The 27,315-nt window shown below is 45.8% G+C and overlaps 1 protein-coding gene across 2 annotated transcripts in view; it reads left to right on the top strand.

Moving 5' to 3' along the window:
• The window catches only part of LOC137411924 (ATP-binding cassette sub-family C member 8-like), a 242,092-nt gene that overhangs the window by 66,440 nt on the left and 148,337 nt on the right, over nucleotides 1-27,315 (top strand). For both annotated transcript variants that reach the window (XM_068097203.2, XM_068097207.2), the window contains exons 11-20: nucleotides 4,062-4,224; nucleotides 6,042-6,082; nucleotides 6,195-6,343; nucleotides 7,006-7,087; nucleotides 9,255-9,350; nucleotides 11,753-11,828; nucleotides 15,305-15,410; nucleotides 17,270-17,368; nucleotides 20,683-20,767; nucleotides 22,189-22,269. In XM_068097203.2, the coding sequence (XP_067953304.2) occupies nucleotides 4,062-4,224; nucleotides 6,042-6,082; nucleotides 6,195-6,343; nucleotides 7,006-7,087; nucleotides 9,255-9,350; nucleotides 11,753-11,828; nucleotides 15,305-15,410; nucleotides 17,270-17,368; nucleotides 20,683-20,767; nucleotides 22,189-22,269 (978 nt within the window). The remainder of the gene's footprint in view (nucleotides 1-4,061; nucleotides 4,225-6,041; nucleotides 6,083-6,194; nucleotides 6,344-7,005; nucleotides 7,088-9,254; nucleotides 9,351-11,752; nucleotides 11,829-15,304; nucleotides 15,411-17,269; nucleotides 17,369-20,682; nucleotides 20,768-22,188; nucleotides 22,270-27,315) is intronic.

Genomic DNA, 27,315 nt, shown 5'->3' with positions numbered 1-27,315 from the left:
AGGCGCTCAAGCGTCGCCTCATCGCCACGTTTGGCCTCACAGAGGACGAACGGGCCGACCGTCTCCTGGACCTTCCCGACCTCGGCGACACGCGACCATCGGTCCGAATGGACCACATGCTGTCGCTCCTGGGGGACAAAGCACCGGATTTTTTATTCTTACGCCAGCTACCGGCCCAGGCACGCCTCGCGTTGGCCGGTTCCAAGATAAAGGAACCCCGCGCGCTGGCCGTCGAGGCCGACAAGTTTTTGGCGGCGTGTGACACGCGGGCGAGCTTCGGTGCGGCCGTCGCGGATCCCGGGGCTGACGCTGATGCTGATGCACCACACCTCGGGGTTCCCGAGGCTGATGCACACTGCGTGGCCGTCGCCACGCCCCGCCCACCACCACCGCGAAAACCGCGGCCTCCGCCTTCGCCGCAAACCTGGTGCTATTTCCACGCCAGGTTTGGCCACAAGGCGAGGAGTTGTCGCCCGCCGTGCTCGTTTGGCAAGTCGGGAAACTGCCAAGCCGGCGCTCGGTAGCAGCCCTGAGCATCGGCCATTCCGGCAGCCTTCTTTTTATAACGGACACCTTGTCCGGGCGCCGCTTCCTATGCGGCACAGGTGCACAGGTGAGCGTTATCCCTGCCTCTACGTCCGACAAGCGAACCGTGGGCCGGGGCCCCGCGTTGCTTGCAGCCAACGGAACACCCATACGCACGTTCGGGAAGCGCTGCCTCTCCCTGCGGTTCGGAGGGCAACGCTTCAAGTGGTAGTTCGTAACCGCCGGAGTGCCCATCGCATTGCTCAGTGCGGACTTCCTCTGTGCAAACGGGTTGTTGGTAGACGTGACGAACAGACGCCTTGTCCAGGCCGAAACGTTCAGCTCGCTTGCTTGCGCACTGAGCAGCTCGTTGAGCGGCTCACTGAGCGGCTCGCCGAGCGGCTCGCCAAGCGGCTTGCTGAGCGGTTCGGTCCCGGCGAGGTTGGTTTGTACGCTTCCGGCAGCGGACGAGTTCACCCGCCTCCTCGCCAGTTTCCCGGCCCTCACGCGGCCCACCTTCTCGGCGGTGGCCGTAAAGCACTGTGTGGACCATCACATACCCACCGTCGGGCCACCGGTCTACGCCCGGGCCCGCCGCCTCGAACCGACGAAGCTCGCGGTGGCGAGAGCGGAGTTCGCTATGCTGGAGCGGCTGGGCATCATGCCGAAGCCTGGCAGGGGATGGCGGCTGTGCGGGGACTACCGCCGCCTCAATGATGCCACCACCCCCGACCGTTACCCGGTCCCCCACATACAAGACTTTTCCGCCCGGTTGGCGAACATGTCCTGCTTCTCTAAGGTGGACCTCATACGCGGCTACCACCAGGTCCCCATCAGGCCGGAGGACATCCCGAAGACGGCCGTCATTACGCCATTCGGCCTCTTTGAGTTCCTTCGGATGCCCTTCGGTTTGAAAAATGCGGCTCAGGCGTTCCAACGTCTGATGGACAGCGTCTTGCGCGACCTGGATTTCGTCTATGTCTACCTGGACGACATCCTCGTCACAAGCGCGTCCCGTGAAGAGCACCTCCGCCATCTCCGCACGCTCTTCGAACGCCTGGGCCAGCATGGCCTGATCGTGAACCCCGCCAAGTGCCGGTTCGGCGTCGCCGAGATCGACTTTTTGGGGCACCGCATCACCAGGCACGGGGCCATCCCCTTACCAGCAAAGGTGGAGGCGGTCAAGGTTGTTTCTGCGCCCCCGCACGATCAGGAGGCTCCAGGAGTTCCTGGGCATGGTGAACTTTTACCACCGTTTCCTGCCCCGCATCGCCCAGCTCCTGTGCCCCCTGCACGAGGCCCTCCGGGGGAAGCCGGGCAAAGGTGACGTCGTTTGGACCGAGCAGATGGACGCGGCGTTCGCGGGCGCAAAGCTCGCCCTGGTTAACGACACCTTACTCGCGCACCCGGCGCCTGATGCACCGATCGCCCTCACCACCGACGTGTCGGACTACGCGGTGGGCACGGTGCACGAGCAATGGGTGCGTGGAGCTTGGTAACCGCTGGCGTTTTTCAGCCGGCAGCTTCGCCCGCACGAACGCCGGTACAGTACCTTCGACCGCTAGTTGCTCGGGCTTCACCTGGCGGTCAGGCACTTTCGCCATCTGCTCGAGGGCCGTTCGTTCACGGCCTTCGTCGACCACAAGCCCCTGGTCTTCGCGATGGCCAAGGTCGCCGAGCCGTGGTCGGCCCAGCAGCAGCGTCACCTCTCGGCGGTGTCCGAGTACACAACGGACATCCGGCACGTCGCGGGGAAGGAAAACCCGGTGGTGGATTGCCTTTCCCGGTCCGTCGCCCACGCGGTCCACCTCGGCATCGACTATGCCCGGATGGCGGCGGACCAGACCACCGACCCCGACGCCCAGGCCTTGCAGACCGCCGTCACGGGCCACCGCGTCACCGAGGTGCCGTTCGACGGCGCGGGCACGGCCCTCTTGTGCGACGTCTCCCTCGGGCGGCCTCGCCCCATCGTGCCCGCGGGCTGGCAGCGCCGGGTTTTTGACGCCATCCACGGCCTGTCCCACCCAGGCACGAAGGCCTCCCAGAGGCTGGTCACTGACAAGTTCGTCTGGCATGGCCTCCGGAAGGTCGTCCGCGATTGGACCAGGACGTGCCTCGCGTGCCAGCGCGCGAAGGTGCACCACCACACCCAGGCCCCGTTGGCCCCGTTTACGGTGCCCGAACGTCGGTTCGACCACGTTCACGTGGACTTGGTGGGACCTCTGCCCCCCTCGCGGGGTTTCACCCACGTCCTCACCATGGTGGACCGCACCACCCGGTGGCCGGAGGCCGTGCCTTTGGCGGCGGACGTCGCGCAGGCGTTCATCGCCACCTGGGGTGCCCGGTTCAGCGCCCCCTCGGACATCTCGTCCGACCGCGGCCCCCAGTTCACCTCAGAGCTCTGGGGGGGCGGTCCCGCTGGGGCTCGGTGTCCAGCTGCACCGTACCACGGCCTATCATCCCCAGGCCAACGGCCTGTGCGAGCGTTTCCACCGCTCCTTAAAGGCCGCGCTCCGGGCCACCCTCAGCGACGGCGGCTGGGTCGACAGGCTCCCCTGGGTCCTGCTGGGCCTCCGGACGGCTCCCAAGGACGACCTGCGCGCATCCGCGGCGGAGTTGGTCTTCGGACAACCACTGCGGGTGCCGGGCGAGTTCCTCCCCGACTCCACGGCACCATGGTCCGCGGCGCTGCAGGAGACCGCCCAGAGGTTCGCCCCGGTGCCAACGGCGCACCACGGGTGCCCGCCAACGCACGTCGCCCCAGAGCTTCGCACGGCGGAGTACGTGTTTGTCCGACACGACGCCCACCGGACACCGCTGCGGCTCCCGTACAACGGGCCCTTCCGCGTGCTGGAGACCGGGGCGAAGCACTTCACCCTGGACATCGGCGGTACTCCTGACCGCGTGTCCGTGGACCGCCTCAAACCGGCCCACCTCGACGTGGACCACCCCCCGCCAGTGGCTCAGCCCCCGCGTCGGGGCAGCCCCCCGGCGGGCGGACCCCCGGCACTGCCCAACCCCGCTGGCACGCCGCCCCCCGGTCCCGCACCCATCCCAGGAGCAGCCGGTGGCATCCCGGCATCCCAGACGCCGCCAGCCGCCAGAGGGCGCTTCGGCCGGGTCATCCGTTTGCCCCGCAAACTGACCCTTCAGGTGCGCGGGAATTCTGGGGGGGTGCGTGTGGCGGACACGATGGCTCGCTGGCGCGATGACATCATTCCGCGCACCAGGAGGGTGTCGGCCACGCCCGAGGGGTAGGCGTGGCCTCGGGATATACACGGGGCTCACAGCCCCGAGCACGGCAGTGCTTTAGTTTGATCCTTGGAATAAAGACGCTTTTGATTACATACGTTGTTGCTTCCTTCATTGGCAAGACAAGTCGTGCGCATAGCACCGCACTACAAACTTGTATTTACCTCTCCTCGTTTGCTTAATTTTTCTGCATCATTCCTAAACCTTCGACAATTTTAGGAATGTTCAAAATGGAAAATTCATTTTTGCTGAACGCAGGCACCTTTGTCCGTTGTCCATGACAGGAACACACGGGCTCACGGCTGAAGCAGACAAGTGAGATGGTTCGTGGAATTAAGGTTCTCAAGCTGTATGCTTGGGAGCGTATCTTCTGCAGAAATGTCTCTGCAACAAGGGCCCAGGAGCTTGCTAGTCTACGCTCATTTGCCCTCACCACTGCCCTCTCCAGTAAGATATGTGTAGCTGCATGAATACACTACATTGTGACAACAACAATGCATGACTGTCTTCTACTGTGCGAGGCCCTTTTGTAAACAATGCATGACTTTCTTATATTGTGCGAGGCCCTTTTGTAAACAATGCATGACTTTCTTATGCTGTACGAGGCCATTTTGTAAACAATGCATGACTTTCTTATACTGTGCGAGGCCCTTTTGTAAACAATGTATGACTTTCTTATACTGTGCGAGGCCATTTTGTAAACAATGCATGACTTTCTTATATTGTGCGAGGCCCTTTTGTAAACGATGCATGACTTTCTTATACTGTGCAAGGCCCTTTTGTAAACAATGCATGACTTTCTTATACTGTGCGAGGCCCTTTTGTAAACAATGCATGACTTTCGTATACTGTGCGAGGCCCTTTTGTAGCTAAAAACCTCACAATTTTGAGATCCGTAACTATCTCTCCCACTCTCAGAACTTTTCTTTTTTTGGGGTTTCACATCATATTTTATACACCAACTATCTCTACCCCTCCTTCACCCCACCCCAAAACTCACTAAATTCTTCAGTTACAAAATCTATTTCAATTTCACATCAAGCTTGTGAGTGAGCCCATTTCGTTTTTCTACAGGGTCTAAGACTCGTGGGGAAGCTGCAACACGAATCATGCACACACATGCAGACAAATACGTGAGACAACACCAGATTTAATTTCAGACAAACACAGCCGCTTAGGTTTGGGGTACGTGACATCACTTCCCAGAGCATTCTGGGTACTAGCAGCACCACCATCATGAAGTTTTTTTTTTTTTTTTTCCAACGTCCTTAACATGGTAATAAAGGATAAATTTCCTCCTTCCCATGGATGCCAACATATGAGGTTAGTCCATGCTCTATCCTTTAAATATTGATCATCAATCAAGGAAGCGGCATGTGCCATTTTTAAGTGTTTGGTCTGACTCGGCTAACCATTATGTCTGACTCGGCTAACCATTATGTCTGGTCTCACCATTATACCACTGAGTCTGGTGCACTGTGCTTTTATTTTCCCATTTATTTTCCCTCTGCAATTGTGGTGCTGCACCTATGTCCACCAATTCATTAAAAAAAACAACCATCGTTGTTTATACCATTCCCCTCTAGCAGAAAATGAGATTCAAAAATTGTAAAAATAGTTGTATAGTATTTTTTTTTTGTAGTTTGCAATTAGAGTATATGTGAAGATTTTTATTTTATTTTATTGGAATATTGTGTCGAGGATTGTGGAGGAACTAGAACACAGAACGGATCAGGATGTAATGGAACAAAAATAACAATAGAAAGAAATGGGGGGAGGAGGGGACACCGACAGCAGGGTTGAGGGACAAAATAGAAGGAGGGTTGGAGAAATAAGGGACATGAGGAGGAATGGCGGCAAGGGGAGGGCGGACATGGTGTGAACAGTATGGATATAGCTACAACTCTCGATCACAAAAATGGAATGAGAAACTGGACACCCAGAAGAGTTGGGTTTGGTTTGTGGAGGGTTCACGGAGGTAGAAAAGATCATGGTTGTGGATGGAGGATGACCTCAGTTGGTGGTGAACAGCCAGCTGTCTTGAATCCCTGGAGGGAGGAATGATATTGAAGAGACTGTGCAATATTTCTTCTATTTGCCATGTTTTCCATTGAATGAAGCAGGTTTGATCATCAGAAGACAATTATTTAAATCGAGACATTGAAAGATATAAGAAAGATTTTAATGTTTGATTGCTTATTGATTCTCCATGTTTCCTTCATGCTGAATCTGACTCAATACCCTGTTGTTTCCTTGTCCCACAGTTTTCCTAAATGCAGCAATTCCAATTGCTGCAATAATGATGGTAAGTGTTGTTAAAGGTCAATGAATCACAGTTTTTGGGTTTGAATTGCATACTGATGCTCTTACCATAAGAATGGTCACTTGCACAACTTTATTCTTATGTTTTCACACAGACATTCGTCACACATGTGCTGATGAGCTCTCCCAATTTTGACCTGTCTCCAGCAGCTGCATTTGCATCCATGTCACTTTTTCACATCCTCGTCACTCCACTCTTTATTCTTTCCAATGTCGTCAGAGTCACAGTGAAAGCACTTGTCAGGTAAAAACGATTCTTCTCCAACAGCTGCCTTCTCGACCTCATGTGTTTTTATATTTTACATTTCACAAACATTTAGGAAGCACCAGTGACAAGACGAGGCTGGCAGGATAACTTCGAGGTATGCGCCGTCACCTTTGATCTGTGTCGTCTGGATTTGAATCTCTACCCAGTTATAAATTGTTATCCTGGTGTTTCGCATGGAAAACGATGCAATAAGGTGTGCCTCATCCATCAGAAGGATGTTAACATCCCAGCGTGTCATTCAGAAAAAAATGGTGAGGTATCACCTGGCACCCTGGCCATATTCCAAGTTTGTTCCCTGACTGACTGCTTGGAAGGCAACGGTAAACCACCCAGCATAACCCTTGCCAATAACCTACTGCAGCAGCACTGACCTTTTATAAAGTGTGCTATGATTGATGAAGATGAGTGGCAAGACATGACTGCCTTAATCGAAATTTTTGAGAAATTGTGTTGCAACTTCTGCTTAATGATGCATTTTATTTAAGAATCAGAATGTGAAATGAAAATTTATAAAGTAGTCAGATCTAGTAATTGTTCGTTTTTATAACTTCAGGTTGGTGTTCCTACAAGTGGCATGATGCTGCTTACCCAGAGACCAATGACAATGTGCCTTAATCAATATACCAATATCTACACAGCATGCAGAAGCTGTCCGAGTTCCTGGCCAGTGAAGAGGTCCATGATGAATGCAGAATCAATAGTCCCATGGAAACGAAAAGGGTGAGCTGCAGAATGCCATGCAAAACGAGACATTTCTAAGAAAATGAAAACATTAATTTTTAAAAATATCCCTGAGTGGGCTTTCGGTCATCTCTTGAGGTTGTAGTTCAGGCCTCTGCTGATTTGGAGGAACTCCCCTGATCCGAAATCGAAAAATCTAAACCGGAGCGATCTTGCGGACCATTGAGTAAGTAGAAGGACCGTGTCGGGTTTCAGAGTAATTTGTTGGTAAATAAGGGATGAGTAGGGATACAAAGTTTCAGGATTAAATCCCATCCCACCCCATAATCCAATTTCGAAAGATCGAAGCCTGAGCGATTGTGCGAGCCATTAAGTAGAAGGGCTTTATCAGGTTGCAGAGCAATCGGTTGGTAAATAAAGGACGAGTATGTATCCAATTTTTTTTGATGGGGGGGGGGGGGAGTGGCAACTCCCTTTCCCCCGGGAGCCCCCATTACCTGAAATCGAAAAATCGAAGCCCGAGTGATTATGCGGGCTACTGTCTTGTATTCATGTGTCAAGTTTCAGAACAATCAGTTGGGTGATAAGGGAGGAGTAGCAAAAATAGCAAAACGGATGACTGGACGGATGGACAGAAATCCGGACATCACGACCCATTTTATAAGTTCATCCCTTCAAGAATCGAGATGAGATGACCTAAAACACCAACACAGAACATTTAACAGTGCAGAACCTCGTCGGGGTATTTGTCTAGTTGGCCCCTTTCACACAACAGGACAGCACAGTCAGTGCGACCCCCTTTTCGTTTAAACAGACGTTTTTAGAGTTTGGCATTTGTATTTGTACTTTCACACACATGCACACACACACACCTATTACAATATTACAAAATAAATGCAAAACATGGACCCAAGCCTGATGTTTTAATCATAATTGAGATAAAATGTGTAATCGATTTTGTTTGTGGAAGTGTTAAAGTAATTACTCGGATATGGTGTGAAGAAACGAAACTTCAAATGCTCTTTTTATATCTTGTTTCATTAATCAACACATGTAGCCAGTAAATCAGAGAGTTTTGCGTTTGCCCTAAATAATATATAACTACCCGGACAGACGTCCAACAGACACAGAATCACCGTAGCCTATTATCCCCTCCCCTGCCCCCTTTGTTTTACCCCCCACTCTTTCCTATGCCTCCTCCCCCCAAGCCCTCCCCTCCCACGGATCTCCCGATGTCCCTGTTTTCTACTGTTGTACTTGTGTGCTTCCCTCTCTCTCCCCATCTTATCTCCCGCTCCCTTTATCTTATGTTTTATGTGTCAGTTTGTCTTTTTGTGATTAATGTTAGCTCTTACACGAGCCTCGATCTTGTATATTAAAAAAAACAAAAAACTAGAAAGAACAATCGGAGATTGCAGACCCTCGCCAGGAAGGTGTTTTCAGTGTTTTTTCAGGCTTTTGTGTTAAAACTAATATGGCGGCGGTACCACGTGACCGATGATGTCATCTTCATTTTTTTTTCTCCAACAATGTATCCCTAGATGACACAAGAAATTTCATCTTGATCAGATGAAGTTTTGTACTTGTCGAATTATGACGTCATAATAGAGGCATCCATGACATCATCATTAACATATGTTATTCCACATGGAGCGTTCTTTACAATGAGCCATCTCTCAATTTTTTAATGCAGTGCCTTCAGAGATATAGAGGTGGAGATATAGAATGGTGACCTTTTGGCCTACGTTGATCTCAAAAATAGTTGGTGATTGAATTCAGTTCGCTGATATGAAAATCCTATTCAATTTTAAAGTCAATTGGATGAAAATTGAGGATTTTAGAAATCTGGCCTATGTTAACCTTTTGGCCTCTGTTGACCTTAAAAATAGTTGGTGGGTGAATTCAGTATGCTGGTATGCAAATCCTATTCAGATTTCAAGTCAATCGGATGAAAATTGAGTCATGGACTTGTCATTAAATCGTAGGAGGAACATTGTAAATGTTCTTAGAACGAAAAACACATAATAGGCCAACAAACACCAAAATTTTATTTATTTCTCATTGATTATTAAGAAAATATTTTTTCATACTAATCAGATATATTTACATTTTGAAAAATAAAAGAACGTTTGCATTTCTTGGATTATTGTCTTGTTCCAATAACTTTTTGAGTGTCTTGGCCATTAATATTTCCTTCATTGTCCAGCGCTTCGGGATCATTAGCCGTCAAGTCTCCGGCAATGATGGCGAGCAGACCTGGCCAGAGAATGGACACGACAAGTGTGAAAACATTGCTGTGAAGGTATATGGAATATGGAATATGGAAATGGAATTCCTTTGCACTGCTTGCAGAATACAATGGTGTCCTTGGGGAATCTACATTTCTGCCTATTTATTTATACTGCACTCTCTGGGGAACACGTTATTTGTGCAGACATATTCAAAAGAGGTGTCTTTCATGCCCTTTTGAATGAGCTCAACCATACAATGCATTTTCTTTTTGGAAATTAATTTTCTCCTTCGTAAAGAAACCTCTTTTAGTGAGAGATACAACTTGCCTGTGATCACAAAGGTATGTTTTTCAGCTCTGAGGGATCTTTGCAAGGATACTAGTTATGAGACGACCACAGCATTATATGAAAGAAAGGAGAGGGAATTGGCAGATTAAGAGATTCCTTGTGTTTTCTGTTTTTTTAAATTTTGACTTCAAGGATTGTTTTCTAAAATGATTTAAAACGACTTCTAAAATGTCAAGTACATGAGGTGATCAAAACGTCTTACTAACGAGATACTTATAATACTCCCAATTATTCCCACCTTCTTGTGGGGTTGGTTGGAGAACGTTTTTGCCCAAATCCCTCAGGAACCGGATGGACACAATTGATGTTTTTTTTGGTCGAAGGAGTCTAAAGGGGGTAAAAGGGTCCAAACAAGGTCTAATGGGTCTAAAAGGAGTACTGCTCTTCGCTCTTGGCTAACTCTCCTGCCTCACATCCTACTCAACTTGATGCCATGGCCTTGGCCTTCAAGATTATTGGAATCTCCCATGATGAAGCTGAGTCTATGGGTCTATCACTATGCCATCGCAGACAGGTCAGTGGTCTATGTCTTCTACCGACTCCTCTCTGGTCTTGCACCCTCTGCTCCTTCTGTGCTTTGTCTGCCCCAGGTTTCTGCAGGGCATACACGGTCCACAATCAACCTTCTTCTGGTTAAACTACCGAAATCCAGGTTCACTGCTCACCTCCACTTATTCGTTCCTCTTTTCTGTTGCTTGTTAAACCAACTTCCACATCCTCTTCAATGTAATTCTTTCCTCCAGGTCCTCAAGACAGCTCATCAGCATCACAGATTGTCCCCATTCCAAAACCATGATATTTTCTACCCTCATTAACTCCGCACCCCACCCAAATCCCTCCTCCCTCCAAATTTTCAGTTTTCCCTAATGAGAGTTTCCTTCTGTATCCATCTTATCCACCCTATGCTTCCTTTCCTACCCCTCGTTCCTACCCACACCCATTGTTTATCCAAGTCTGTCTCTATCTTGTCCTTCAACGTTGCTATTGGTGTTTCTCCCCCGCCCCCCCCTCGCCCTCTTTCAACTGTTCCTTTTATCCTGTTGTCTCCTTGTCCATTAAATGTACTAATTATAGCTCTTCCATGAGCGTCGACTATGCATACAAAAAACATAGGGGCAATACCCCTGGCACTCACCTGGTAGAATAATCACTGAATAAACCGCAGAATAAACGGTAGAATAAACAGTATACCGCACTGACTAAAGGTAATTTTAAACCAATTTCGATGATTGCTAGAAGACAGGGCAGCATGTAGAATCATATTAACATGATGATAAGACTTATCCTCTCCCCCAACCCCGTATACCTCCTCAGACCTCAACTTTTCTAATGCCTTGAACAAACTTCGGTACATCACGGGCGATGAAGGTTGTGGTCAAGTTTCATTGAAATAGTGTGCGTAGTTTTAGAGGAAAAAGGAAAAATCCTATTTTGGAGGAGGGGGGGGGGGGGGGGAGGATCAAACCTGGATCCACTTTTACCCTCGGTAAACCCCCTTAGACTTCGATATTGTTAATGCCATGAACAAACTTTAGTCACAACACAACAAATATCATTTGTGCCCAGTTTGGTCACAATCCCATCCGTGGTTTCGGAGAAAAAGTTGCAAGTGTTTACGGACGGGCTGACGGACTGACAGATGGACGACGCATAAGCTCCCCTGAACTTCGTTCCAGGTGAGCTAATAATGTCTGAGGGTCAAGCGGTCACAGTGGTCTAAAGGCTGTAAAGGTCTTCAGAAGTCTGAAGGGTCTATAGGATCTTAAAATGTCGAAAAGATTATTAAGAGGTCTAAAAGGTCAATGGGTTTAAAGGGTCAGGAGTTCTAAGTGGTCTAAGGAATTTCAGGAACCAGCTGGACACAACTGATGGAATTTGTAATTTCAGCTTGCTGGGATTGACTGTTTTCTGGAGTGAGCTGACCAATATACTGGTCTTCTTCAAGCAGAATATGAACATGCATGAACTTACCACAGAAGCAATCCACAATCTTTGAAACTTTATGAAGAGTATATGTGATTGTTTTAAATTTACTCATTGAATGGATCATCTTATTGAAGCTACCACATATGATATTGAGGAGGTGGGACAATAACTCTTAGTTATGATGTTGTCTATTTTTCAGGTGGAATGTGCAACATTTTCTTGGCAATCACAAGGATCACCAATCCTGAGAGACATCACCATGCATGTTCCAGACGGTGTGTTAACTGCACAGCTGGTTTGTGACCTACTCATAATGACACTCAGCGATAAGTGGATATAGATAGACTTGTTATATACAGTCCATGGAATTGTGGCCTGTAGAAGTCATTTGCTGTTGACAGTCTAGGCTTGAATTGTAAAGTTATTAGCCCCCGTTGGACTTAGTCCGAAACAGGGGCTTATGTATTTGGTCTCGTCCATCTGGCCGTCCGCAACCATATCTCCGAGATGTATGGACCGATTTTGATCATACTTCGCACAAAGACAATATATGAACGTATACATATGCACATCATTTTGTTTCGCGATGCAATCAAAGATGGCTGACTGGTGGCCACTTTAGTTGTAAAAAAACCCCAATGTTGAACACGTCCTCAAGCATTTCTCGGACATGCATTTACCGATCTTGTTCAAAATTGGCACATAGTTGGTTTACATATGCACGTCATTTTGTTTTGAGATCAGATCCAAAATGGCCGACTGGCGGCTATTTTGTTACTTAAATGTGTCCCCAACCTCCTTGAGAGAGGACCCAGTGAGTTGGTACTCATTTTGCCGACCTCGGAAGGAACCCTATCTGGTGTTAATTCAACTGCTGACTGGGATTCTAACTCAGGACCCTAGGATCCCAAGCCCTCCACCCTAACCGTTAAGCCAACAACGGGCTTCGGGTGATTGGAGGCAGTCATAAGAAATGCTTCAATGTTTGAAGAGCCCTTATTCAAAGTTTAAATTGTATATGATCTGGGGGGCATGCATCCCCCATGCCCCCCCCCACCCCCCGTCATATATCATCACCCTGTTGTCGTCATTTCAGTTCCCCCCAGTCATCAAGTGTGATAATTTGCCCCAAACAGGTATATGATGTAATATATGAACGTTCCCTAAAGGTTTATGAAAGAAACATAGGTGGCAAAGCCAAATGGCATTGCATTCTACCTTTCAGAAGCGTAATTGTCGGCAATAAAACTCTCCCAATATGTAGGATAAATATGTGAGGGACATACATACATACATACATACATACATACATACATACATACAGACAAACACTGTAAACACAGGAACCAAACATCTATGCCGTAAAAAAATCATTTGTTTAATCACGAATTTGCCAGTTCTAAACGATCCCTCAGAGCTGAAGAAGAAGAAGCGCTAATGTATGGTTTAGTCACACTGCGGTTTGAACGGAAACATTTATTATTCTACGACAGTAGATACCCTTTAGAGTTTAGAAGGACATGGAACGAGCATACAAAATTATATCTATATACAGTAGTGATATTTTGCGAAGCAATATAAAAATATTTGAAACTACACAGAAAAAACCCACAAACAACAACAACCACAGCCACGATAACAATCGAGTGTTATAAAATATCCTTATTTTTACGTGTTTTACTTCGTGTTTCACGTTTTTGTTTGTGTTTCACACTGAATGAAAAACTTAGAGGAACGGCCACTGGAGCATGCAGATTGTGATACATGAAAGGTAACATCGAGGCTCGTGTAAGAGCTAACATCAATCACAAAAAACAACAACAAACGGGCACACAAAACATAAAAAAAGGGAGCGGGAGACGAGATGTGGAGAGAGGGCAGCACACAAGTACAACAGCAGAGATCAGGTACAACGGAAGATCTGTGGGAGGGGGAGGGCTTGGGGGGAGGAGGCATGGGAAGGTGGGGGGGGGGGGGTTGCGTGGGAAAGTATAAAACACATGGACACTACTGGAACTTCCAGGAAAGAAAAAAGTCGGTATTTAAAAAAAAAAAGTGGATCTGGAGTGAATTAACGGGGGTAGAAAAGATCAAGGTTTGGATGGGGGAAGATAAGACATGGTGGTGAACAGCTGTTTTAAAGACCTGGAGGGAGGAGTGGGATTGAAGGGAGTGTGGGAGTTTGTTCCATAGGCGGGAGAAAAGAGGAATGAAAGAGTGAAGGTGAATAGAGATTCTTGATTTTGGCAATAGGTTCAATGATATGTCCGGCCTGAACAGCATAGGAATCAAAATGGCGGTGTGTGGACTCATCCGTACCACCTTAATGACATGACATCGCCCCTGTCATGTGACCAGATCCTCAGCTCTGATTAGTGTACGTTTTTGAGGCGACATACATACATACATACATACATACATACATACATACATACGGGCTACGCCGTAGAAAATAGAGCGGCACTCGGTGGAGCGCATATCTCCACCAAGCTAAACAGTTTAAGTTTTGTACATCACTGATAGGCTGGATCTACATCCGTACCTGAACCAGAATCTAATCGGCTTGTTTTGTACCACTGTGTTGATCCCTCGGGAAAATTGATTGAATCTCCGAGACCATGCCAGGACCGCTGCCTGCAAACATTTTCACATCAATTTCAAATGAAATTTATTTTTAAAATTGATATAGCCGTTGCAGCATATAACACTGGTTGTGCTGATGCCTTGTGGGATTTGTGTCTCGGTAGGACACCTCTCTAAGTGTAACATCCCACATCCCTTTTTTCCAAATGGAGAAATCGACAGACCCCAAAAATTTTCCCCAGTCGCCTGCCCTCTTGGATATGCACACTTACATTTGCAACCAGATTGTATGAGTTTCATTTTGGGAGTTATAAGCAATGGGATGCATTAAGTATCCTTTTAATAAGTTTAATATGGGTATACGTTTTAGTATCTCTCTGTCTCTTTCTTTTTCTCTTTCTCTTTCTCTTTGATATGCACACTTAGTCGGTATTTCAAAAATTCGGTATTTCCAAAAAAAAGTGGATCTGGGGTGAATTAACGGGGGTAGAAAAGATCAAGGTTTTGGATGGGGGAAGATAAGACATGGTGGTAAACAGCTGTTTTAAAGACCTGGAGGGAGGAGTGGGCTTTCTCTTTCTCTTTCTCTTTCTCTCTGATGTGCGATACTCTTCACAAAGCATCGGTATCAGATTTCCGAGCAAAGGGTTACACTAGGTGATTTGTCATTACCTTCACAGCAGTAGTTAGGGCTGGAATTTGGAATTTGTTCATGGTACCGGCAAGTGTTCACCTCTTTGTGAAGGACACCATGGGGTCTTTAACATCCACCAACTAATGTTTGGAGATGGGATGCCCATTTAATGTCCATCAAAGGGACGGCACAAACATCAATGAATCCCCCTGGGTGTGAAACACTGGGATGACAGTTTATAGCTGGGTCAGGATTCAAACCCAGGCTAGACAACTTAGAGGTGAATGTGCATACGTCTAAGCCATCCACCTCCTCCACTCCCCCCTCACCCCCCCCCTCCCCCAACCTCCAACCCAACATTAGTTGACTAAGATCCTCATCCTGCAGTTCACTGGAATTTTGGCTGGTTTAATGTCTTAAGAGTAATTCTCAATCCTCCATTATCCCTTTTCCTTCAAATATTTGAATTTAGCATCCTGGCTTGAGAGCTCTTCCCACTTATATACTGTGTGTGTGTGTGTGTTTGTGCACCAGGCCAGTTGACAATGATTGTGGGAAAGGTCGGCTGTGGAAAATCATCCCTGCTGTGTGCTTTGCTTGGAGAGATGCAGCTCAGTGGCGGTTCTGTCTGCTGGAATTGGTGCTGATGTTATGTTTCTGCTTTCTGCACACCCAGAGCTCATTAGCTAAATAATTTGCACTGCTGACAGCCCCATATCTAGAGAAGAAGTGTATTTAACACATTATTTGAGGTTATAATGAAATTCTCTTGAGCTAATTATAATCTGGAGGTGGCATATGTTCTTTATGTCTTCTCTTTTTTCCCTCCTACTTTTACCCCATTTATCTTCACCCTAGCCCCCATTATTTCCTACTGGAACACTCATCATGCTTTAATTGGCTTAGTCCAGTCTGTGCTGCATTTGTGAGTTGAACAGACGCCGAATAAAGGCCTAGTATCCGACATGGCACTGCCATGTCCCAATGTATTTAATTTACTCCATGATAAATAGATTGCCTCCAAGAAGAAGTAATAAAAGAACAAGAGAAAAATGACCACAGTGTGGTCACCAGCTGCGACGTGTAGAATCATGAGGATATCCGTTGCAATATGCGCTACCAAATTCGACCAGTCATTAAATTATACGCATGCACTAGCGTCTTTTTGTCTTTCAGTTCTGGTCTTGTCCTTTGTTTTGCGACGCAACATGCTTCATAAACTGATTACATATAATGTATGGACATGAATGTTATTAGTCCCCTACCGGTGTACTATAGGTTAGGAGGGGACTATAGGTTTGCACTCCGTCTCTCCGTCTGTCAGTCCGTCACGCAAAGAACAGTTTTCCAGACTTTTTTCCTAAACTCTTAATGCTTATGATTTCAAACTTGGTACATGGTTTCCTCATGATAAGTTGCAGATCAAGTTCGAACTTCACGATGTTTCGATCATTTTTGACAAAGTTATGGCACTTTGAACTTTGGTAATTTCCCCAACAGTTTTCCAGACGACAGACTGCCGGTAGGGGACATGTATTGCAGCGCAATACTCAAAATGCTTGTTTCTGTTAATGTTAATGTTAATTCATTAATGTTATTTATTAATGTTATTTCTGGGTGGCAGAGGGATATCCCGGTGTGTACCCCGGTTTAGAATAGGTACACCGTATCCCTGCGCATCGTAAGAGGCGACTAAAGGTTGGCGCCAGGAAGGGCATCCGGCCATAAAAACATTGCCTCAAACAGGGAACCATGATTGTCATGGTGCCTGCAAGGGTAACCCCTGCTCTAGCGGGGAAAATGGCCTTAAAAAAACGATCATTCATATATTCATTCAGAGGGATAATTTGAAACGGGCTTGGTCGGTCGGGGAAGTCCGAGTGTATGCACATGCGCTATTCAATAATTACACCTAATTTGTGTCAAGTTCTGTGAAACGAGATTGATATGAAAACATTCATGTTGTCTTTGTTGCTAAATGTATTCTGGTTTCTTCAAACAAATCGGGATTTTAGTCCGCGATGTTCTTACCTCATACCAACGCACGTCCGAGTGTATGCGCATGCGCTATTCAAAAAGGCACCCCAACAACAAGAACAACAACGCGGTCCTCTCATAGAGCTGCACGTCACAGCTAAAAAAATTATGTCTAGAACTTCCACCGCCCTTCTCCACTCCCCACGCCCCATGGAATGGGTCGGATCCTTTTCCCAAATGTTACTTGCAGCCTCATAGCGTATTATAAATTTTGGATAAAAGTACAGCAGTCATGTAGATACCTCCCTGTGACAATATTATGTCACGTGATACAAAAGGGTCATTAACAGAGACCTTAAGCTTTGAGAACTTACATTTGGAGTTTGGAAACTCTTTAACTATGATACTGGTACTAACAGCTGCAATACATAATTTGCGATTTCTCTTTTGCTTCATTGAATCATGGCTGTCTAAAGATGCCACGAATACCGAGACGTTTAAATGGTGCTTAATCTGCATCAGGAGGCGAGGATCTGTGGCCTATGCAGCGCAGAAGCCTTGGCTCCTCAATGCCACTGTTGAAGAAAACATCACCTTTGGAAGCCCATACAACAAGGAAAGGTGAGGGTTGGTAGATTTCCATGGTGCTAGACTCGATGAGATTATTTGGAAATTCGATTTGTGATTTGTTCTTTTCTACACAAACATTATTTAACCAAACTCGGTCGAGTAATGATTTGAGTGTCCGCTCTGAATCTGTGGGGTCAGTGGTTTGAATCCTGACTGAGTCACCAAGTACAGAGTGGCCACAAAGTCTCTATGCATAATAGGGTGTCCTCTGTTACTTATTTGTTTTCCAGGTACGACTTCCAGGATGTGTTAATGAGCTTTCCGATAGAGACTCGGCCATTCTTGAGGTCGCTTGCAAAGCTCTTCTGCAGCGATTTCCCACCATTAAATCAAGATGAAGCGTATTTATTTCGGACGAGTGTGCTATTTACTTCAGCAATCGATCCAGGAATGTTTATTTTTGGTGCAAATAAAATCCTCATTTTTATGAGGAAATTGAACAGCATCCTCCTCATGTGATGATGTGGGCAGCAATTTCAGAAGATCACTTGATAGGGCCATATTTTAACTGCGTGCATAGGGTCTTTGTTGCCACTCTGTATGTGCTGCTTCCTTGCTTGATGCTCAGCACTTAAGAAGGATAGAGCATGGACAAGCAACCATTGCACAGGCTTTTGATGGGCTCAATGACTTATTACTGCATTGAGGTTACCTGTGAAGGAACTTGTTAATTTCTTCTTTTATTTGTATTTATATTTGGAAGAACCTGTCAATTTTCTCTGGCAGCATGTAAGATATCTGCTCATGCACCACCATGTAAGTTCCACCCCAGGAAAGGTGAATAATTTATTGACCAAATGGGAACTCTGTACCTGCACAAACCCAAAGGTCCTTGCTATGAAGTTCTTGCTAATGGCAAAGAAGATGACATCCCCATACTGATAATAACAATTTAATGGTAACAATATGGTGACAATTAAAACTAGAGAGTTCATAGAACACCTCAGCTCATGCAGTCTTGGCAAAAAGGACATGCGAATAGTCTTTTCAACTCTTGCTTTGCATTTCTGAGCATGATCTATATTAGCTTTGTTTGGGAACTTTGAATAACAGGAACCATGGCAACTATACGAAGCCGGTGGATTGAATGGAACAGGCCAGAGCTGAACCGTCTGTCATCTCTTTTCCGAGAAACTAACGACTTTGGAATTATCTATGAGAAAAAAATGCACTAAACAAACATATTTTGGATGAAGTTGGCTATATCGTTGCATCGCTGGGCACCGCCATTGTTGTCTGAATCTCGCTGTTACTCCGCCCTCAGTGTGGCAAATTTGATAGGTCTCGAGTAAAATTTTGTCCTAGTACTACTACACTGAATGTTTTTGGAAGTGCATCTTCCTATAATTCACCAAATGTCCGTCTGTCCGTTCGAAGGTACCGCAAAAACGGCTCAACAGATCGCAACGATATTTTGGGTGGGTATTCCTGGGACCCCTGGGAGTAAAATAGGCTATATTGTTTTTTCAAGTTTTCCAAGTTTTCCAGTTTTTCCAAACACGATGGAATAATATTTACCGGTATGAACAGTGATGTGGCTTTTATTGAAATTCTACAAATACTGTTTCGATTTTGATGACAATTATGAACCTGCCGCAAATGAGGAAGTGGACAGATGACGGCAATGCGTGGGTTTGATAATATCCAAATACAACCATCATTCAATCGTAATGTTAAATCTATAAACGTTAATCGTGTTAATCGTTTTGTTAAAGTATCAAATGATGATTGGAATTGAGTGAATACAATTACGATTTTGAATTTGTAATTGTGTTCACCCAACCGTACGGACTTCACATCAGGATTTAAATATTTGTTTATGTCACGAATGTTGTTAAAAGTTAATTTTTTTATATTAATGTTATTTCATTTGTGATTGGAGTTATGCTGTTTGGAATGAAAAAAGAGATATCGAGTTCAAGTGAATGACGAAATGCCGTGACGGTTTCTACTTTCTAAACGTGAATTCGCGGATCGCCATATGCAGATTTGCCATTGACTGGGCATGGAACAAACGTACCCGTTTGTTTGCCAACGGGTACGTTTTTCATGGAAGTCCTCCACAAACTTGCTGTCCATGTCTGACGTGCGACTGAAGGTGCTAGAGGAATGTAGAATTTATTGGTTTCATGCTTTAGCATTCGCCATTTCTGCATTGTCTGTTTGTTTCTGGCCTCCCACCCTCCCACCCTCACTAGTACAGGGTAATTTGTGTTCTATAGTGTTCAAATCTGTTATAATAAATGCAAAGGTGTGTGTGTGTGTGTGTGTGTGTGTGTGTGTGTGTGTGTGTGTGTGTGTGTGTGTGTGTGTGTGTGTGTGTGTGTGTGTGTGTGTGTGTGTCCGTGTGTGTCCGTGTGTGTCCTCCATAACTCCAAAACCATGAAACCGAGTGGCCCAAAACTTTGTACGCATACTAAGAGAACTCCAAGGGAGTGCATGAATGAAAACTGGGTATTTGGGTAAATTTAAACAAAACCTTTAAAGACAATTAACGGGTGCTCATCAAGCCCCAACTATACTGCTCAAAGGTGAGCATGCTACTTCTAATCTGTCCTTGTATCATATCTCCTCTTGTTCTTTCATATTTTGTGATCATTGTTGAGCTCTAAATGCTGCATTCTACAAATTCCAGAATCAGACTTGAGCAATATTTTCTTGTACTCATTCCAACGCAAAACCTGTTTCCATAATTATGTCAAGGCCCCTGCTGGCTCATCGTTCATTGAACTATGTCTACCGAGCCCACTAATTAGCCATAATGATGGAAATTCTTGATGAAAGGCTTTTCCAGCAACTGATCTTTGACTAGCATTTGATTCCTCGAGGGAAACGAGAGGTTTTTACTTTTTTATGGACTTGACATAGTAGCTAATTTGTATCCAGTTATGTTGGTTGATAAGCCCATGGTGTAACATATAATCACTGATTAGCCTGGTGTTGGCTTAGCGGTTAGGGTGCCGGCTTGGGATCCTAGGATCCTGGGTTTGAATCCCGGTCGATCGCTGAATTAACGTCAGGGGGGTTGACTCAGCCTGTCATCCTTCTGAGGTCGGCAAATTGAGTACCAGTTCACTGGTAAATCCCTGTAGGTCGCAAGAGGTGACTAACATGGTTGGCAGCAGGAAGGGCACCCGGCCATAAAACATTGCATCAAAAAGGGGACCAAGGTGCCCGAAAAAGGCCAACCCCTGCTCTGTGGGGAAAAATGGCCTCTAAAGGTGGTTGTTTTTATTTTGGATTTCCATCCCCGATTAACCCTTTCAAGTCGTTATTCCATTCAGTGATCTCTCTGTTGGATGCAGGTATGATCTTGTCATGGAAGTAAGCTCTCTCAAGCCTGATATTGACATCCTTCCTAAAGGACACCAGACAGTAATTGGTGAGAGGGTAAGTTTGAACAGGACACAGGTCTCAGACAGTAAATAGCTTTGACTGTACAGATCAAAGGGGTATAGAGTCCAAGCAATGGCTTACTTATATGTGCTCTCCAGAAAACATCTCTAACGTCCACCAATGATTGCTGGCAAAGGGGACACCCATTTAAAATACATCCAAGGAACGGCACACACATTGATGAATCACCCTGCCTGTGAAACACCAGGATGGCAATTTATAGCTGGGTAGGGATTCAAAACTAGGCTAGACAACTTACAGATGAGTGTGTGTACCTCTAGGCCATCCTGTCAGCCCATATTATTTGCATTATAAGTAGGTGATAGAGGGAGGAAATTAAACCTTGTTGAAATTCTCATTTTGGATGTATGGAAAACTGTTTGGAATGGCCTATACTGAAGTTGTCTATATTTTAACCAATGGATGAAGTCAACAGGATGTTAAATGGGTTATGACAGCCACAGTGGGAAGCAAGGAGAAGTTCACGTTTCAGGCATTAACTCCTTGGCGGAGCAAAAATGTGTTGCATCCAGTGACTTATTTTTGCTCTGACGAAGGGATCATGCCCAAAACGTGAGCTTCTCCCAGCTATCCTCTGTGGTTGGCATACCTTGATAAACGTCCTCTTGATTCCCTCAATTGTTCATCATGTCCGTCCACACAAATCGACACTAGCCTTAACCAGCAAGACTGATTTATCATTGTTTTTTAAAATTATTAAATGTTACTTTTGTCACCACAAGTTTTTTGTTTTTTTTTGTTCTCTCTTGATATTATTATACAATAACCTCTTATTTTACCTTCCATGTGACCTGCAAAAATGTGCACCTATTCTGCACCAACTTCCTTACACATAAGCCCTTACATGTACAATAGGACTTTTTATGTTTATAAATTGCTTGGCTGATGGGTACGGGCAGCTCATGATGCAGTCAAACGAGACATTGACGCATGGACGCAGTTGTAAAACGAGTATTTTTTGTGACATCACTTGTAAACGGTCTGCTTAATTTTCTTTAATTAAGGCCTATTACAATGGAGGTAAATATATATTTTCCTTTTTAATACATATTTTGTGGACCTGAATGCCCTCTTCAAAACTGTACATTGTTAGTACACATCACTGTACACATCATACTTGTTTTTGATTTTGTACATTGTACACATCATACTTGATTTTGTAGGAAGTGATGTGAGGTACACATTTTGTACACATTTTGTACACTGTACACATCATACTTGTTTTTTTTCAAAATGAGAAATTTGATTTGAAAAGCTTGCTGGCATGTGGGACACTTTTTGTTCTATTAAATTTTCCAGTGGAATAGGTCACTGATCTTCCAAGAATGTATGTAGCCAACATGACATGAATCTCGTTGTGATGTGATGACAATTGTGGCTATTGTCACTCGCAGGGAATCAATTTGAGTGGAGGACAACGGCAACGAATCGGAGTGGCGCGTGCATTGTATCAGCAAACCAACATGGTCTTTCTGGTATGTCTCCACTTATCGGTGGGAAAAAATAGTGTCTCGCCTTGTGCCCCGCCCCCTTTATCTCCTATTTCTCCAGCCTTTCCAACTCTAGTTTCCTCCATACTCACTCAACCCTTTCTCCTTCTTTCTCAAATCCACGTCCTCACTTAGGGACTTTTTCCAGATTGTTTTTCACGATTTTGTTTAAATATTATTTAAATATGTTTAAACTTTCCCCTGCAGTGTTTTATTCAGTGGTTTATTACTACATGCTGTTTTTCTTCCGATTTAAAAGGCTTTTTTCAATTTCCTCTTCAATTCATTCCACTTAAAAAAAAAACTCATTCTATTACAGTTCCTCCTCCCTACATTCTCTAAACTCACCTTCAATCCACACCTCCTCTATCATTTTAAAATGGATCTCTGACTTAAAAATCACAATAAACCCAGTTTGTAACAAATGTTCGTTTTTCATTAATCATCCACTTTATAAACTCCCCCCTCACACCTCCCCTCCTAAACTCACTCCTCCCTTTCAATTGTCCCTCCTCACCCTCCCCTTCAAATCTCCCCCTTGCCCCTCCCCTTCAAAACTCCCCCTTACCCCTCCCCTTCAAAACTCCCCCCCCCCAACCCCTGCCCTTCAAATCTCCCCCCTACCATCTTTCCCCAATTCTCCTCCTTCCCCTTAAAGCTGCCTCCTCCTCAATTCATCTCCCTTCTATCTCATACCTCCACCTCCTCCAACCTTCTACTTTGCTCTGCCCCACATCAAACAACCCCTCACTGTGCCTCATCCCATCGCCATCAAACCTTTTGCCCTCCTCATCCTTCCCTTTCTCCTAACTCTTCTGCAATCTCGACACACTATCAACAGCTCTCCCTACCTCCGACTCGCCCTTCATCTTACCCTACCCCTCCCCTCCCCTGTCCTGCACCCGATGCTCCCCCTCCCTCTTCCTCAACGGTATGGACCTTAAACATCCGGGGTCTTCGCTCAAACCTGATTTATCTCTCCATACAGGTTGCTTCTGACAAACCAGACGTAATCTGCTTAACAGAAACTTTCCTCCTTCAAGATGTCTCTGTTTCCTTAATATCTCTTCCTGGTTACTCCCTCCTCTGGTATGATAGACGTGAGCCTTGTCCTGGTGGTGGGTTGCTATCTTTATCAAAAACTCTCTTGCTCACTCTCCCTGCACTGCCATCTCTCCACCCTACCCCCAGGAGTACCTCTGGCTACGGCTTCCCCTTCACTCCCACCTTTTGTTCATTTGTGTTTTGTACCGTACTCCAAACAGTGATGGCTCCATTTACATTTCACTGTCTAACAACATGGACCAACTTCTATCCACTCATCCCAACTCTCTCTTCCTCATATGTGGTGACTTCAACTGTCATCATGCCAGCTGGCTGGGTGTGGGTATTTCTCTCACCAGCCATGGCATCTCAGCAAAGGACTTCTGCGACTCATTGGGACTGACACAATCTGTCAATTTCCCGACCCGGATCTCAGTCAACGGAGTATCTTCTCTTCTAGACTTGGTTATGACAAACTTCCCTGCAAATGTCTGCTGCTCTTCTTCTGCTCCAATCTGTTCTTCTGATCATGTGCTTGTTAAAGTGGACATCTCCCTGACCATTCTCAGCGAGCCTCCTCAGTGTCGACGAGTCTGGCATTTCACTCAGGCCAACTGGCACGGTCTTCAAGCAGCCATCAATCATCTGGACTGGTCTCCCATTTATACTGCCTCTGACATCAACTCTTCCTGGGAATTCTTGCAAAGCAAACTGCTCTCTCTCTCATGCATAGATTTATCCCATCTCTTCTTCAGTTGTCTTACCCTTCCTCCCATGCATGGTACTCTGAATCTTGTGGTGAGGCAGTTGCCCTGAAACAACTTGCCTTTGCCTCTTGGAAGGCTAATCCAACTGAAAGCAATCTCAGTTCCTTCCACCAAGCTCAGAACAAGTGTGTGTCCACCATCAGGAGAGCCAGGAAACAATATCTCTCGACTCTCAAGACTGAACTCTCAAACCTGTCTCCTTCCTCCAAATCCTGGTGGTGTCTTGTCAAATCTGTTTCTGGTGTTTGTTCCCCCTCACCTCAAATGGCTACACAGTTGACACTGCGCGTGACAAAGCCGAATGCCTCAACTCTGTGTTTACCTCTAAATCTTGTGTCCCAAACCCATCTCTCTCTGTACCCACCTAACCCAGTCCAACCCAGCTGGTCCTGGACTCTGTGTCCTTTTCTCCTGACAAGGTGGAGAAGTTTCTGTCAAACCTCGACTCTGATTCTGCAACTGGACCAGACAGCATCAGCCCACGGGTCCTAAAATCCTGCTCTGCTGCTTTCACACCCTCTCTCTATTGTCTTCACACTCTCTTTTGCTCAAGGTATTCTGCCATCTGTTTGCAAATCAACCAACATTACCGCTTTACAGAAAAAGGTGCAAAAACAGATCCTTGCAGCGACAGACCAATCAGCCTGCTCCCAATTATCAGCAAAGTCATGGAATCCATCATTGCTTCGGATATCAAATCCCTCCGCTTCTCCAATGGCTTGATCTCTGATCATCAATTTGATTTTAGACCAGGTCACTCAACTCTGGACATGCTGCTTCTGCTGTCTCAACAATGTATGGAGGTCCTCAATGCCAAACAGGAATTCAGAGCTGTCTCCCTTGACATATCACGTGCCTTTGATACGGTCTGGCACCCCGCTCTGCTCACCAAAATCTCCTCCTTTGGTATCCATGGAAATCTCCACGCATGGCTTGTGGACTACCTCTCTGGTCGTAGTCATCGTGTGGCCCTGAATGGATTTCTCTCATCTCCCCTTCCTGTTCAGGCTGGAGTTCCCCAAGGCAGTGTTCTATCTATGCCCTGTGCTTTTTCTGGTCTTCATCAATGATCTCTCCGACTCTCTTGAAAATCCTCTCTATCTCTTTGCTGATGACTCCACTCTCTGCCGCTCCATTCCTCATCCCTCAGATCGGCAGTCTGCAGCCTCCTCACTCTGCAGACCCGGGCAAAATCACAGAATGGTCAAACAAGTGGAACACGTCTTTCAATCCTGACAAATCTCACAGTCTTACTATGTCTCTCTGAAAAGACCAACTGGACAACCCTCCCATATACTTTCTCAACAATCCTCTCCAAGAAGTTCTGTCACTCAAGCGTTTGGGTCTCACTATCTGCAATGATCTTTCCTGGGAAAACCACATTTCCAAGCTGGCCTCCAAAGCCAGTCGCCGAATGGGCATCCTCCGTCATGCGAAGTCCTTCCTTGGCACACCTGAGCTCCTCACCACATACAAGGCTTTCATCCGCAGCTCAATGGAATACTGCTCTCCCCTCTGGGCTGGTGCTCCTGCCTCACACCTGGCTCGGCTTCACGCTGTTGAAACCAAAGCTTTCAGAATCATTGGAATCTCCCGCGATTAAGCTGATTATAAGGGCCTTTCACTCACTGCAGTCAGGCAGGTGGTCTTTCTGTCTTCTACCGACTCCTATCCAGCCTAGCTCCCCCAGCTCTTTCTGTGCTCTCCCTCAAATATTCCTACAGGTCACACAAGATCTGCCAGCAACCCTCTTCTCGTGAAACTGCCAAAATCAAGACTCTCTGCTCACATTCACTCCTTCATTCCTCTTTACTCCCGCCTCTGGAACAAACTCCCTCACTCTCTTCAATCCCACTCCTCCCTCCAGGTCTTTAAAACAGCTGTTCACCACCATCTCTTGTCTTCTACGGAGATATTCCCCATCCAAAACAGTCACCTGGACTTTGCCTGGACTTTGCAAAAAGGCATGTGAAAGACTGAGAGCATGAGGCAAAAGATAATGTGGTCTGATGAAATGAAAATTGAACTCTTTGGCCTGAATGCAAAGCGCTACGAATGGTGGAAACCGAGCACAGCTCATCATCCATCTCACGCCATCCTTACCGTAAAGCATGGTGGTGGCATCATCATGCTATGGGGCTTTTCTGTGGCAGCGACTGGGAGACTTGTAAGGATAGAGACAACAATGAATGGAGCCAAATACAGGGAAATCTTGAGGGGAACCTGCTTCCGTGTGCAAAAGACTTTGTACTGTGGTGAAGGTGTACGTTCCAACAGGACAATGACCCCAAGCATACAGCCAAAGCAACACTGGAATTGCTTCAGAACAAGAACGTGAAAGTCCTTGAGTGGCCCAGCCAAAGCCCAGGCTTGAATCCCATTGAGAATCTGTGGAAAGACAGGAAGATTTATGCTCACCGATGCTCCCCATCCAACTTGCCCGAGCTTTCGCAAATCTGCAAGGAAGAATGTGAGAAACTCTCCAATTCCAGATGTGCAAAGCTAACACAGACATACCCAAGAAGATTTGAAGCTATATTTGCTGCCAAAGGTGCGTCTATGAAGTATTGACTCACGGGGCTGAATAATTATGTAAATTAGATATTTCTACATTTCATTTTCAATAAATTTATAGAAAATTCAAAAAAATTTTTTAAAACATTTGTCATGTTGGGGTATTTGGTGTAGATCGCTGACAATTTTTTTTCAACGTAATCCATTTTAAATTCAGACTAACACAACAAAATGTCAAAAAGTCAAGGGGTGTGAATACTTTCTGAAGGCACTGTAACCTCCGCGCCCACTTTCGGTGGCAGAGGTAAATATCCCACATATGGATAATCAGGTTAAACAGAGGAGACTGCACAGAGTAAAAGGGCATGCCAATTTGTAGATGTAGATGATAGAGATGATAGATGATAGATGTAGAATAGATGATAGATGTAGATGATAGATGTAGAATAGATGATAGATGTAGATGATAGATTTGTAGATGATAGATGTAGAATAGATGATAGATGTAGATGATAGATTTGTAGATGATAGATGTAGATGATAGATTTGTAGATGATAGATATAGAATAGATGATAGATGTAGATTGTAGATGATAGATTTGTAGATGATAGATGTAGTTGATAGATTTGTAGATGATAGATGTAGAATAGATGATAGATGTAGAATAGATGATAGAATAGATGATAGATGTAGATGATAGATTTG

Source organism: Myxine glutinosa, chromosome 1 (assembly GCF_964187855.1).
Source record: "Myxine glutinosa chromosome 1, kmMyxGlut1.1, whole genome shotgun sequence".
Classification (NCBI taxonomy): domain Eukaryota; kingdom Metazoa; phylum Chordata; class Myxini; order Myxiniformes; family Myxinidae; genus Myxine; species Myxine glutinosa.
The sequence above is the reverse complement of the archived record's forward strand: the minus strand, read 5'-3'. Positions and strand labels throughout refer to the sequence as shown.